This window comes from Gavialis gangeticus, unplaced genomic scaffold (assembly GCF_001723915.1).
Source record: "Gavialis gangeticus isolate Ggan-Ray unplaced genomic scaffold, GavGan_comp1, whole genome shotgun sequence".
NCBI lineage: Eukaryota > Metazoa > Chordata > Crocodylia > Gavialidae > Gavialis > Gavialis gangeticus.
This window is the reverse complement of record NW_017729025.1, coordinates 9,077,815-9,091,399: the sequence shown is the minus strand read 5'-3', so window position 1 is coordinate 9,091,399 and position 13,585 is coordinate 9,077,815. Positions and strand designations below refer to the sequence as shown.

Here is a 13,585-nt window from a genome sequence, read left to right as displayed (position 1 = left end):
CACAGGGGGGCGGGAGGCTCTCCCCACCCCACCTCCGCCGGCCCCCCCTCGCCCCAACCGGGGGGGGGGGGGGGGTCTAGAGCTCCCCCTGGTGGTGGGAGGAGCCCACTTCAGGGCCCCAGGAAGCAAGAGCAGTCTGCTGCCATGAGCAGCAAATCTGCTCCTGCTTCCCTACACATGTAGATGCCTGCCCAGGAGCATTTACTTGCAGATTGTGTACTCACGAGTAAAATTCTCCCGGATCTAATGCACATGTAGATAGACCACTGAGGTCTAGATCCTCAAGGAATGTATATGTAACACCAGTGAGGTATCACAGCAGGACTTAGCACCTGAGGGACTGCCTCACTAATTCCTTTCTGCCTTGGTTGCATGGACCATTAATGGAAGCAATACTACTTCCTGGCCCGACTTGTCTGAGTTCTTTAGTGCAGGGGCTTTCTTGTACTTCTGTGGTTGTAAAATGCTTAGCATCTTGAGGCCCTGCTTCCCAGCGGGGTCTCAAGGCATTGTGAGTGTAATCATGCTCCAATAAATTATCTATTCAAACTAGTTCCATCTTTCTCTTCTCTCATTTTTTGTGTTGCTGACCCTTCTGACTTACTACAGCCTCATCTGCTGGGATGCATCAATAGAAGCATTAGGTGCAAGATGCGGGAGGTGATAGCGCTTCTCTACTTGGCACTAGTTAGGCCTCATCCAGAGTAAAGTGTGCAGTTTTCGGTTCCATGTTTGAAAAATGACATGGAGAAGTTGGAGAAGGTCCGCAGGCAGGCAACGGAGATGATAAAGGCAACGGAGATGGCAAAAGCAAGATGTATAAGGAGACACTGAAGGAGATAGGCGCGTTCAGCTTGCAGGAAGAGTGCTTGAGAGGGGACATGACAGCAGTCCTCAAATACTTGAAGGGCTGCCATAAAGAAGAGGGAGAGCACCTTTTCTTTCTTGCAAACCAGTGGCTTGAAATTGGCAGCAAAGTAGGTTTTAATTGAATATCAGGAAAGACTTCTTCAGTGTTAGAACAGCGAGGCAGGGGAGCAGACGCCTGGGGAAACTGGGGTCTCCATCCATAGCGATTCCTCTGCTCTGCTATAGAGATTTCCCATGCTTCTGGGCTTTGCTGGTTGCTCCCACCCCAATTTCTGCTATATGTGTCAGGACATTTTTAAGCCTTCCTCAGATGCATTGGTTGCTGCCTGTAGCCCAGGCTGTAGCAGGGCACATGGCCTCTACCTGGGATCTCTTGAGCGTGTGTTAACAACCTTTTATAAAAGTAGGGCACTGGCTGCCGTGGCTCCCCTGCTTTACATGCGACAGGTTAGGGTGTTATGTCTTGTGTTGTGTCAGAGTTAATGGTAATTTTACAAAGATGTTAGATGATAGATTTGTACAGGATGGTTTGGACAGTGATGATCATGCCTCAGGCAGGTGGTTGGACTTGACCTCCGGAGGTCCCTTCCAACCCCACTTCTCTGTGAGTCTGTGATCTCTTGTAGCTACCTAATGGGAACAGAAGCAAGGTAGTGAAAGGGCTCTGTTGGTGTATTTTTCTGAGGTTTTCCAGTTGGCCTTCACAGTCCTGTTAGTGCAATTTATTCTTCTTTCCTCTTGACCCTTTATACATGAGTCACCATGGATACATAATATATTCACTTCTTGCTTTCAGTTCACAAGATGCAAAGGGCTTGATAGTGCTCCTCTCGAGCTCAGTGGAGGTTTCGCCAGCTTTTAAAGAAGAGAGCAGGGTTTCTCTATCAGTTTGCATCACCCTACTTAATCAGCAGACTTTGCTGTCGGTTTGCAGCCTGCATAATATGCGTCAAATCTAAGACTGTCGATTTAAACCCAGATGTCAAAAGTTAGGCTCCGAAGTCTGTGTTGAAGCATCTGCATAAAGATGGCTTGACTCTTTGAATTGCTGAGCAAGTACCAAGCCCATTGACTTATGCATAAATTGGGTGCATGTTGCACAACTGAGAATTAGGTTTTTAGTATTATGGGCCTATGTTTTGAGTTGGACATGGATTTTCAGCATGACTGACAATTTGGTGAACTTCAGACCCTAGGCATCGCACTTGCAAGCATCTCAGCACTTCCTGAAAATTAGACCCTTTGAAGGTATAGCAAGTTGGGCCTCCAAAATCTGACGCATCCAGTATCACAAAGCCATTCAGCACCTTAGGAAGTTAACTGAACGGCTTTGTGATACTGGATGCGTCGGATTTTGGGTCACCTGGGTTGGGAAATTTTGACTGAAGTCTGTTCTTTCTATGGAAGTGTTGACGGGAACGTGCTGGGAAATCTGAGGGGAGCGAACGCCGTGCAATTTGGAAAGCTAAAAGATCAAGGCCTGAATCTCAGTTCTGTGTCTGACAAGGAGCCAGACCTGGGGCCAAATTCTCTGCTGGTGGAAATGGGCAAAGTCCTGCTGCAGCCAGCAATGTGGTATCCCTTTACACTCCTAGAAATCCATCTGATAGGTTGCTGCTTTCGTGACACTGATTTATTTTGTGTGTTTGTCTCCCTCAACACACTTTCCCAGAACAAGAGGCTTGAACTGGCAACACCAGAGGGTCATTTCCAGACTAAGAAGGAGCGAGACCAAACATACCTCTGTTTCAGATCAATAAAACTAACCTCTCCTGCCCTGAAGCTTTTATTGTAGCATCCTGGGGCGATAGCACTAAACCTGGTGTCATTTCTCTTAGTTGCTGGATTTTACAATCCCAGCTCCTCAGCACAGAGAACTAATTTAGTCTTGCCCCCCTCTTCCAAGCTGTCTCTGAAAAGATAAGAGGAACAGTTTTTTAAAGTGTATTTCAGAGCATGTTTCTGTTTCCCTGTTCTGCCACTGCACCCATTCAGCCTGAGCTGCACTGGAAAATGTGCCCTGGTTACAGCCTGTGGCCAGACCCAAAGGCCCAGCATAGGACTGAGGTCAGAGTTTTTAAAAAAACGTTTAAATGACTTCAGAGCCGAGTTCCATTTTCAAAAGTGTCTTTTGCAAGGAAGAGCCTAATTCTCTCTGAACTTAAATGGGGCATGGGCTCCCAGTTGCAAACGTCAGGTCTGTAAGTCAGCCCAGTACTTCTGAAAGTGCTGTTCAGGTGAAACTCTCAGAGGAGGTGATGGGAGTCTTGCTAGTGGAGGTGTTCAGGTTTGACCGCCCCACACCCCACTAAATAAGAGCTACTAATAAAGTGCCTCTCTGCTATTGAAGTGCCCCCTCAGCTGTCCGTCACTTCAATGAAAAATATAGAACCGTCTTTCTCATCCTTTGTTTGAGGACTAATGACAGCTAAGAAACTCCAGACTGTGGGTCTGTTGTGCTTGCATAAGAGTCCAATCAGTCTATTTGCAGCAAGTCCAGTGTTCGCTCAAGAGATTCAGGCCGGGAACCCTTAATTAGAGTAATTGCTCTGTTTTATATAATGATTCTCCTTTGTCTCAGATCAAATAGATGTTCAACAAACCCTGTTTCCTTTAGAGTTAATCTCTGCCCTGTTATTCTAGGTCACCCGTCTTAATGAGCCTGACTGCATCAGGGATCTCCAAATCTCTCCATTCTCCATCATTACTGGGGGAGGGAGACTTTGAGTCTGTTAATCTCAGATGAAGTACCTTTTCCGTAAGTGTTTTATTATAATTCATTCACAACACTAGGGAAACTGTACATGGAAACTGTGCTTACCTTAGCAGCGTGAGAGCAGGAGTTGGCTGGACACGTCCATGGATGGCAGGAGGTCGGTCTTGTCCTTGAGAGAGCGGCTGAGACCTCAGCCCTGGTGTCGGTTCGGATAGCCACGTCTTTGGACAAGTCACTTGACTTCTCTGGGTCTTAGGTTCCCTATCTGTAAAATATGGAAAGGGCACTCTCTTAATATATACTTTCTTCAACGCGCCTTATCTCACTCTTTAGTACTAAATATATAACCCCGTGGGGAGGACAGGGGTTTCAGTCTGTAGGGATAAGGCATTTTTTCTTGCTGATAAGTGTCATATTGAGCCCCTGGGAGGGCCAGATACCGTTGCGTTTTCACTGTTTTGTTTTTAATATTTTTATAATAAAAGTTAAAAAGTTACTTGCTCTCTCTCTCCCATCTATTTTTACTGCAAGCTCCTCAATGCTTAGAAGAAGGGATATGCATGCTGTCTAGCATAACGTGGTCCTGATCTGATCCGCGCCGCTTGTCTTGATCTGTGCTACTTGTGTAGCACTAGTAGTAAGCATTCCTAACAGAAGCCAACTATTGATACGAAAGAAATAAGCCACCAGGCATTTTCATTTCTTTTATTTTGAGAATTCACTCTCATAATTTGGAGCATTTTCTTTTTCATGTACCTGTTTCCTCCTATGCAGAAGCAAGCAACCCACCACAATATGGTTCTTGAAATTAATCTCTGCTGATCATGATTAAACTCAGATGAGTTAAAATAATGCTGAAAATCAGATATGGAGGGAGACAGACAGATATGTTCGTCAGTGGTTTGTAGAAATAAGGGAATGCAGATCTGAGTCTTCGGGCAGGCTAATAAACCAGTTCTTTAGATGTCGGTTGCAATGTTGTACCACAAAGAACGAGCGCTATCATCTGTCTGCCGATCATGCTGATGAGTAAAAATATTTCCCCTTAATCCCTACAATCTCTGCTGCAGCTCCCCAGGCCCTACATCGAGTAGTCTCCAACACTTTAACTTTTTTAAATAGTTTGTTGCATTTTCTCTCTGTCAGTATGTCTTAAATATTTCCGTGAAGTCGTGTTCTGTGGCTGCCGTAATGTGCTGTTTTTGGCCGGCGTGTCCCTGAGAAGTGTAACTGAGGTCAGGCTCCGTCTAACCCAGGTTGGCAGCTTAAACAACCTGGGGACTCGGAGCATGTGAGTCTGTTCAGCTGTGCATGTCTCAGTGTTCACGAAAGGGATTAAATTGACTCAGTTGGCAGCCAGAGCGGGGGGGTCTGGCCTCGATGATTCAAGAGATCCCGGCCAGTCCTGTTTTCAAATCAGTAGTTATGCTGGTGACTCAGGGCAAGCAGGATGGAGCCCAGGACTCGTATGTGTTTTTACTTGATTTGCCTTTGCTCAGAAACGTCTCATTTTTCTGTGTAGCTCTTTGCCTGGTGCTCTGTCTCGAGAGGCTGGTGTTTGTATGAGGCTACCAGCCATCATGCAAAATACAGATGCCGAATAAGCACAAAGAAGTGCTACTTTCCAGGGAAGACTTTGTGCCTATGAAGCTGCTCCCATCACCTGATGGGACATAGAAAGCCCTGAAGCTCTTTCAGCCTGGTTATAACCTCTCCCCAGATTCACACAGTGCCAAGATCTTGGCAACCTTTCTCTTCCCCCCCAGAGTTTACCAGGTTCCTGGTACAACCCCAGAGGCCAGGCTGAGGCCAGGCCTCATGTCTTTCTCTTGGCACAATCATGTCCCCCCCACAGGTATGTCTGCACAGCACGGTGTAGCTCTGGACCAAGCCAGTTCCTGGAAAGTGTAATCCGGTTCATCCTGGGAGGACTCTGCCCAGGGCTGGAAGAGAGTCTTGCTTCCTAGACCTGAGCTAGCTTGGGGGTCTTTGCATGGCACTGCGTTGTGCTGTGTAGATGTAGCATTAGGGAGCTTGCACTCTTGGGGGGGTCTGCACAGTGGCGAAAGCCTGTCCCCACTGGGATGCCCCTAAGCACCTTGTCTGCCCACTTGAACAGTAGACACAGGCTCATCTCTGGGGTTGCACCCACAAAGCATCCCTCACAAGCCCACGCTGGGTTTTAGAGCGGGTGGTCAGTGAATGTCTGTGCCAGGACGTGCTGCCATCGCTGTGTCCAGCAGTTTCCAGCGCTCTCCAAGTATTGCCTTAAGGGGCATCCTACAGTCTGCATCCGGCCTCTGGTTAGAAGGATGTTGGCTCCACTATCTGAGCACCTGGCACCAGGTTTCAGTTTTGCCTAACATTATTTAAATCATTTGGAAAGGAAGCCTTGTCTGATAAACAGGTCACAGACTATGGATCCTACGGTCCCTAAGGATTACAGCCAGAGAAACTGGGTTATTTGAACGGCTCCGGATGGGTTATTGGAGAATCTAGAATCTGGGGTTTGGAGTGGATCCTGCAATCCCTAGAAAGCACCGATTTCCCAGATTTCCCCCAGCACCCTCATAGGGACCTCCTGACACTGCCTGAATACAGTGAAGAAATAACAACCAGGCTTTGACTGGGATTTGCAGCACTTCCTTCGGGGGCCTTCATAGATTTGTCAGCCCAGGAGACTTATGAACCTCTAGCCTAACTATGCATCGTGTGGACCTTGGCATCTTTTTCAGTAATTCCTGCATCAAACCGGTAACTTCTGGCTGAATTAGAAGATAACTTTTAGATTATTCATTTTAATGAGATGGGGGCATGCAGATTCCTTAGGCAACTTTGGAAATTTCAGCTTTTAATTTGAAGTGTGTCATATGATAGCGATGCATAACTCTGGTGTAGTGCCAAACATCAGCGTTCAGAGTTAGTAACAGTCACTGTTAGTATGCTACATTTTTCCATTCAGATGCCAAATACCAAGTTAACCCCAACAATTTCCCATATAAAATAGCCCAACCATATCCTTTTAGTCACAACCATGCCATTTCACAAGAAATCACAAGATTACAGGCACTGAAAGGCTAGAAATGGAAAATATGGTGCTTTTTGTCATAGGCCCAGAGTACAGAGAGACAGACATCAGCCTCTCCTACAGCCTGTGTAATCAGCTGGGGTGGTTTGGGTGCCCTGAACATAAGTAACTGCCAATGAGTAGTGTAAAATGGAAGAAAAAGGATTTTGTTGAACTAGAGAGACAGTCCAAAAGCAAAAAAATCAGAGAAGGATGCAGTCGCATGAGACTGCAACTGTCCTTCGAAATAATATTCTGCCTATTTTTAAAAAACATTATCAACTCAATTCTCGCTTAAATTTCCACTTTTATAGTGCAGAACTGGCTTGGGAGAATGCATTTTTTTTATATTCACTTTTAGGGCCGCAATGTGCTGCCTGAGTGCTGGAAAGGGGCCTCTCTCTGTGTGAGAAACAGGCCTTTTATTGAGAGAAACACAAAGACGTATTTAAGCTTCAGGTTTGTCACCTCGGCCCCAGCGAGCTCACCCTTTGAAGACCCTTTCTTACAAAACGAGACCAGGCGGCAGAGCTGAATTTATCCATAAAACGTCAAGGACAGGAGAAGAGGGCCCATTGCTCAGGTATCCACCAGCCCAGCTCGTTTCCTTCTGGAGCAAGGTTCGGCTCCGAAGGATTTCAGCGGCAGCCCACGTATGTGCTTGGCAGCGATTCCTCGCCCGCGCCCAGCTACCCCGGGCTGGAAGAGCATCCAGCAATGGGCAAGATTGGCGCAGTCTTTTTCCCTTCCTGCCTCACTGAACACACGAGACACGTTCTGGTTAGCGATGCCTAATTTCTCGCGTCAGCTGTAATTTCCTAAGCAGGTGCAGGTCTCGTGGGCTCTCCGGAGGCAGCTGAGAACCTGAACAATAGTTCTGCGTACACTCATTGTTCGCAGCCCTCTCTCCAGGGGTCGAGCCCCTTGCATCTAATCTAAGGTGCCACATTAAAAAGCAGGCAGGAATGCACTTATCTTGGACCTGGATTTGTGGTTTTGCTTGATGCAATTTGGGCAGGATGCTGAGTAAAACAGGCAAACAGGATTGCAGACCGCCCCCCAGCACTCGGGGTTGGCTGGAGGGAGGGCAAACCAGTTTGAATGCCAAAGTGCAAAACACCAAAGTGCGAACACATGGCTCAAACTTCAGCAGGCCCCCGCATCTTTTGGGTTTTGCTTTGTGCAGGGCCGCCCAGCGCAGCAAACAGAGTACCAGACCCACCTTCTCAGCTGCTCACTTGGCCTCCAGGCACCTGCCGTTCCCCTCAGTCCCTTCCCGTGTCCATTTTAATGGTCAGCTCTCTCAGGCCCAAGACCGTCTCACGCTGGCCACGTCTACACGAGGCACTTACTGCGCAGCAGCTCGTTACTACTGTGCAATAGTGTCGCAGGGCACGACCCAGGATGCAATGCTGCTGTGCAGTAGTAATGAGCTGCTGCACAGTCAGTGTCCCCACGGAGTCATGCAGGGACACTACTGCACAGTGACACCGGTTGCTGCACATTTAGTACTTGCACACCCAAGTTCTTGCACACCCAGGTACGAAATGACTGCGCAGTAACAACTGAGGTGTAACAACTGTGCAGCCCACGTCTCGTGTAGACGTGGCCGCTGTGTGTGTGCAGAGCCTCCCACGGTGCAGCCCTGGGTTGAAGCTTTATGTGCGACCGTAACACAGATAAGACCATTTTTTTCCCCTTTTCCTCTATTTTTGCCATGGGATCTGGGGTGAGTCCACTGAAGCAAAGCAGCAGTGCAAGGGATCTCTCTAATCCAGGGGCAGGCAGTTATTTTGGGCGGAGGGCCGCTTACTGAGTTTTGGCAAGCCATCGAGGGCCGCATGACAGGCAGCCAGGGGCAGATAAATATTAATTTTCTAAATTTTTAGGGGTCCCGAGGGCCAGATAGAATGGCCTGGCGGGCCGCATCCGGCCCACGGGCCACATTTTGCCCACCCCTGCTCTAATCTGTTTGTGAACCAGGGGATTTGTGAACCTGAGAAGTTCGGTTCAAGGCACTTTCTGGTCCTTTGCTGACCTGGGCCTTGGAGCGGTGTTTGCTGTGGCCGTCACTGATTTAGAAATGGTTTGGGATGGGGGCTGTCAGGGGGGTTGAAGTAGTCCAAGGGGAGTCTGCAAACGGCGCGTTTCCTTTCATAGTTTAATAGTTGTTTGGGGCTGGAAGGGACCTTACACATCCTCAGGTCCAGCCCCCCTGCACGTGGGTGGGCCTTTGACAGAGCAGAAAGCTCTTTGGGACAGGACGGGAGCTGGATCTCCACTGTCTTTTCTCGCTACCCAGGAGACACCACATAGCCAGGGGGCTTTGAGAGCCTGGAGGGGTCCTACGACAGTCACAGCTGCGGTGCAGCTGCTTTGCATCACCGCGTTCCTTGTGGATCCAGGTTACCAGCTGCCGTCGGCGCCGCAGCATTAACTTTGGTCCCATTTGGGGTGAAGTGATGGAAAACGGGCCTGGGCTGGGGAAGGCAGTGACAGCCTGGCTCCTAAGGGAGGTTGGGAGGCCAGGTTGCTTCATAGAGGAGCTGACTCCCAAGGCCGCTCAGCCAACGATCCCCATTTGTTTTCATGGTCATTTCCGTCGACAAACTGAAGCAGCTGTTTCCCCGATAAAATGCAATCTGATTTCTCTCTCCCTCTAGTGAATCAAAAATACCAGCAGAAGGAGGGACATAAAGATTCTTCTGTGACTTTAAAGAAGTTATGCCAGGGGTGGGGAAAAACCCATCTCTCCCTTGTAGCCCTTTTCAGTTTACCTGCCACCCTGATTTCAGGGCTCTTGCCAGGATTTGAGAGCCACAAGCCGAATGCCTCTCTCCCGGGTATCAAGCCAGTTGGGTGAACCGTGGCTTTTCTCACCACTTTCCTTCATACCTATAGCTAAGGTTCACTGCCACTCTTTGGGAATGTCTTTCCTCTAGTTACAGAGAAGATCAAACTCCCTGGAGAGCTTTGCCCACAAAAGCCAAAGGGTCTGCCGCTTCAGTTGAGAGGTTTGGTCTTCCTTGGGCTCCTGCTGTCTTCTCCGTGGCCTCCAAAACCCAAAACTTGTCCTCCTTCTCTTCAGTGTCCTCTGTTTTGCTCTCGGAGACTGCAGGAAGCAAAGTGCAGGTTTTCTGGCTGCCCTTCAGCAGGCTGAGGTTTAGGACACAGCTCAAAACTGACTCCAAGCCAAAGCCCAGCCGGCTGGCAAGTGGCACCTTATAAAGAGCTTTTATTCCTGCAGGGGGGAGACAAGAATGCACTGTTTGTCCTGTTGCAGATGATGCATTTCAGCTTTCTTGTATGATCCTGGTAACCAAGGTTGTGTCTGAAATAGAAGAGGCCAAGGACAAATACGTCCCTGGCTCCGGCCAGAGCAGATGAGTCAAAGTCCCTGTACGCAGCTCCGGGGTAACAAAACGGAAAGTCTGGCTGGCACACTCGGTTCAGTAGGGAAGCTCAGGACAGGCCCATTGTGTCATTGCTCATCAGTGTCGCTTGCTCTTGTGCCCTGGTGATTAATCCATCATTTCTTTTGTTTTGCAGTTCATGACCAAGAACCCCAATATGCGCCTGGGTAGCCAGGCGCTGGGCGGAGAGAGTGCGATCCTGAGGCACCCATATTTTAAACAGATGGACTGGGACCTGCTGAACCAGCGCCAGGTGGAACCACCCTTCCGGCCCCGAATTGTAAGTGATGGGGGGAGCCCCCCCCTCGGCGAAGTGCTTTACACATCTGGACAGCTGCTGGGGGAAAGGATGTAGATGCAGGGAGAGCGTGGCCTTGAGTTATGGATGTAGCTCAGTCCCGGCCTCCCCAGCAAGATGCTTGATTGCTCTGAGAGACGTTTTCAAAAGTATTTAAGTATCCAGGGCATTTATACACATACGTTTTGGTCCCGCGACTCACCAGAGATCCGGTGCTTCGGAGCAAGTCTGCTCCGCACGCGAGCTGACGTGCGCTGCGCTGCGTCGTATGCAGTTGTATAAGCGGCAAAGTGCACATTGGTGCACAGAAAATGGCAGCAGGGTGCTTTTGAACTAAAGCACCTCCTACACGTTTTAGTTCAAAAGCGTGCCACCGCCGTTTTCTCAGCGCTGGCTGACATGCATTTCGCCGCTTGTACCATTCTCGGCATCCCAGCGCTGCGGTGCTTATGTGTAAAAATGCCCCTAGAGATGAAGATGTTTAAAAGAGCTTAGGTACTCTCTGAGCTTTACTTCCCACATGTGAAATGGGGGTAATGATCCTTCCCTTTCCCTCATCCTTTGTCCACCGTGTCAAGTTCTTCAGGGCATCCATCCCTGCGTGCCTGGGGTCACCGATCCCTGCTGGGGTTTCTGGGTGCTATTATTATCCACGTGCCAGGATTGGGTCCCAGGGAGACAGCACCACCCCTTCCCCCTCTTGTGCTGGGATCAGATGCCGAGAGCCTAGTGTGCAGGGCTTCCCACGGCTCCAGAAATTTGGTGGTGGAGGAGCAGTGCCACCGCTCTTCTGTCACCGTATTTCCAGACCCGCAAGAAGCCCTGCAGACCAGCGACACAGCACTGGGGGCTGGATCTGACCAGAGAGCTGGAGGTTGAGTGCCCCTGCCTTATAGCACAAGGCCTCTGAAGCAAGGTGCAGAGCACCTGGGCGCTCCTTGGAGGCAGAAACCTGGTCCATTCAAGGTGGGAAACAAGGTGCAGACAAGAGTATAGAAACAAGGGCACGTGTTTTTGACATCTCTTTATTGCCTCTTTCTGTTTGACAGAAATCCAAAGAGGACGTTAGCAATTTCGATCCAGATTTTACCAAAGAAGAGGCCGTTCTCACTCCTGTCGAAGAGGAAATTCTTCCAATGATTAACCAAGAAGAATTTAGGAACTTTTCATTCACGGGTCCCGAAGTCCAGCAGTAGCTGTGGCTCCTTGGTACAACCAGACAAGCTGGTGATAAGGACCTGCGCTGAAAGTTGGGTTTACTAAGAATTTCCTTCTGCAAGGAACTTGCTGCATCCGAACGGCCTCCTGGGACGCAGCAGCACTGCTGGCAAAGTTAACTTAATGTGAAGCTGGAAAAAGAACAAAAGAAAACCCTTGTATTGGTAGGATTTGTTCGAGAGACCAAACGTGTACAAGGTTGGCATGAAGACAGCGTTGTAAATAGTGGATTCAGGCAGACAACTGAATGTTGAGACACTTGGACCAGCTCAGGTATCACTAGGAGGAGCTGGCAGCGGGCGCGGGGAGCTAGTCCGAGAACGAGTAGTCCTACAACTCTGAGCCAAACAGACATTTTGCATTCCTGACCACTTGTCAGGCTCCGTTTTGAAACCTCCTGCGCTGTCCTCCTCTGGCGCCAGGGGACAGAGAGCCCTGCAATCACTGAGCTGGTTGAGCAAGATGTCCCATGTTGACTTTCCCCATCTCTGAAGTATTTATTTCTTTCCTGAGGACAAGCGGTTCTCTTTGAAACTTTTTTTGGGGCTTCCATGTAAAATATTTTGTCATGCAGGCTAGAGAAACAAAAACAGTCTCCCCACGCGTGTGCTTCCGAATCCAAGAGAAGCCGCTTGCAGCCTCAGTGTGTTACTATTTGTGCGATAGGAAAAGTTTTAGTGTTTTGCATTCTGTGAAATGCCTTTGTTGACCATCCCTCGTCCTCAATGCTCCTTTCTTTGCATACCAGCTGTTTTCAACCAAAATATAACCTGCAAAGTCTTGCCATTTACTTAAACCCCATTTATTTAATTATGTTGTACAGAGACGCTTGTGTTGTTCCCTGGCTCATTAAAAGCATCGATGCAAAGTGGTAACTCCTGAATGATTTGTAGTGTTGTTGGGAGGGGAGGTGCCAAGCCAGTCGTTTGAAAGCAGAAATATCAACTCATGAGCAAAGATGTGAAAGAACCACACCTTTCCATTAGGAGGATAAACTTTCTCTGAAACAGCGGGGGAGAGGTGGTCTGGTTTGGTTTGGCTTCCCGAGTTTCTCGTTCAGAGCAGACACCTCCTCGATTGGAGTCACGAGCACGTGCACCGTCATCAAAGAGACAAATGTTAAAGCAGTTCCTAGGAAGCTGACGCTCCCCAAAGAGCTAGAGAAAGAAACTTGTGTTTTCCCTGCGCTTTGGGATACTGGACACTTTCCACATCTCTGCCTAATGTTTTGGGATCACTCGGGTTATCCACGTGCAGCTGGACGTCAGGATTACAGCGTCTCTTTGTGGAGATTTGGTGGCCTCTTGGGTGGACAGCATTTGCCGAGCAGTTAAAACACCTTATAAACCTAGCCTTGTCTTTGTCTCGCTAGTCGCAAGCTTTACTCTGAACGAACAGCACTCTCAGATTGCCGCTGTTCTTCTATCTGGTCTACACAGACTTTGTACCGTATAGCTACAGCAGTCAGGGGGGTGAGGTTTTTGTTGGTATACCTATGCTGGTACAATCCTCAGTGTTGATGCAGTATAAAAATGCTTATACTGGTATGGTCTTAGGCCAGACTGATGCTACAGAGGGCTGCGTTGGTTAAGAAACAAGGCGATTCACACCCACAGACAACATACCTGTAGCAATGAACACCTGCCAAAAAAAATTCCAGCTCTTTAAGTAGGCCTAATAAAAGATACCAGATTCTCCCAAAGACCGTTGTCCTCCAGCGTATGCCACCAAAGATCCCTTCTGCTGGTCAAGCTTTCTGGGAGGTGGCTGAATTTTGTGTTGGGATGAGCTGCGTCTCTATTAAAGAGTTTTGCCAATCCTAGCGATGCCTTTATAGTGAAAATGTCCTTATTCCCCCTCCCATAGGAATGCATGATAGTGGTATAACTGCATCTGCCCTGGGGCATTGTGCTTTCTCAGCTTGGTGGGTGTAGCTAACACCACACAACTTTTGGGAGTAGACAAGGCCATTCGGTTCTGGTCCAAATGTAGGGAGACGAGAA

At 48.7% G+C, this 13,585-nt stretch overlaps 1 protein-coding gene across 2 annotated transcripts in view; it reads left to right on the top strand.

The window, feature by feature from the left end:
• Positions 1–12,457, top strand: part of PRKCH (protein kinase C eta) — a 211,658-nt gene extending 199,201 nt beyond the window's left edge. For both annotated transcript variants that reach the window (XM_019518374.1, XM_019518373.1), the window contains exons 13-14: positions 10,203–10,346; positions 11,414–12,457. In XM_019518374.1, the coding sequence (XP_019373919.1) occupies positions 10,203–10,346; positions 11,414–11,560 (291 nt within the window). In that variant the 3' untranslated portion in view covers positions 11,561–12,457. The remainder of the gene's footprint in view (positions 1–10,202; positions 10,347–11,413) is intronic.
• The last annotated feature ends 1,128 nt before the right edge of the window (positions 12,458–13,585 follow it).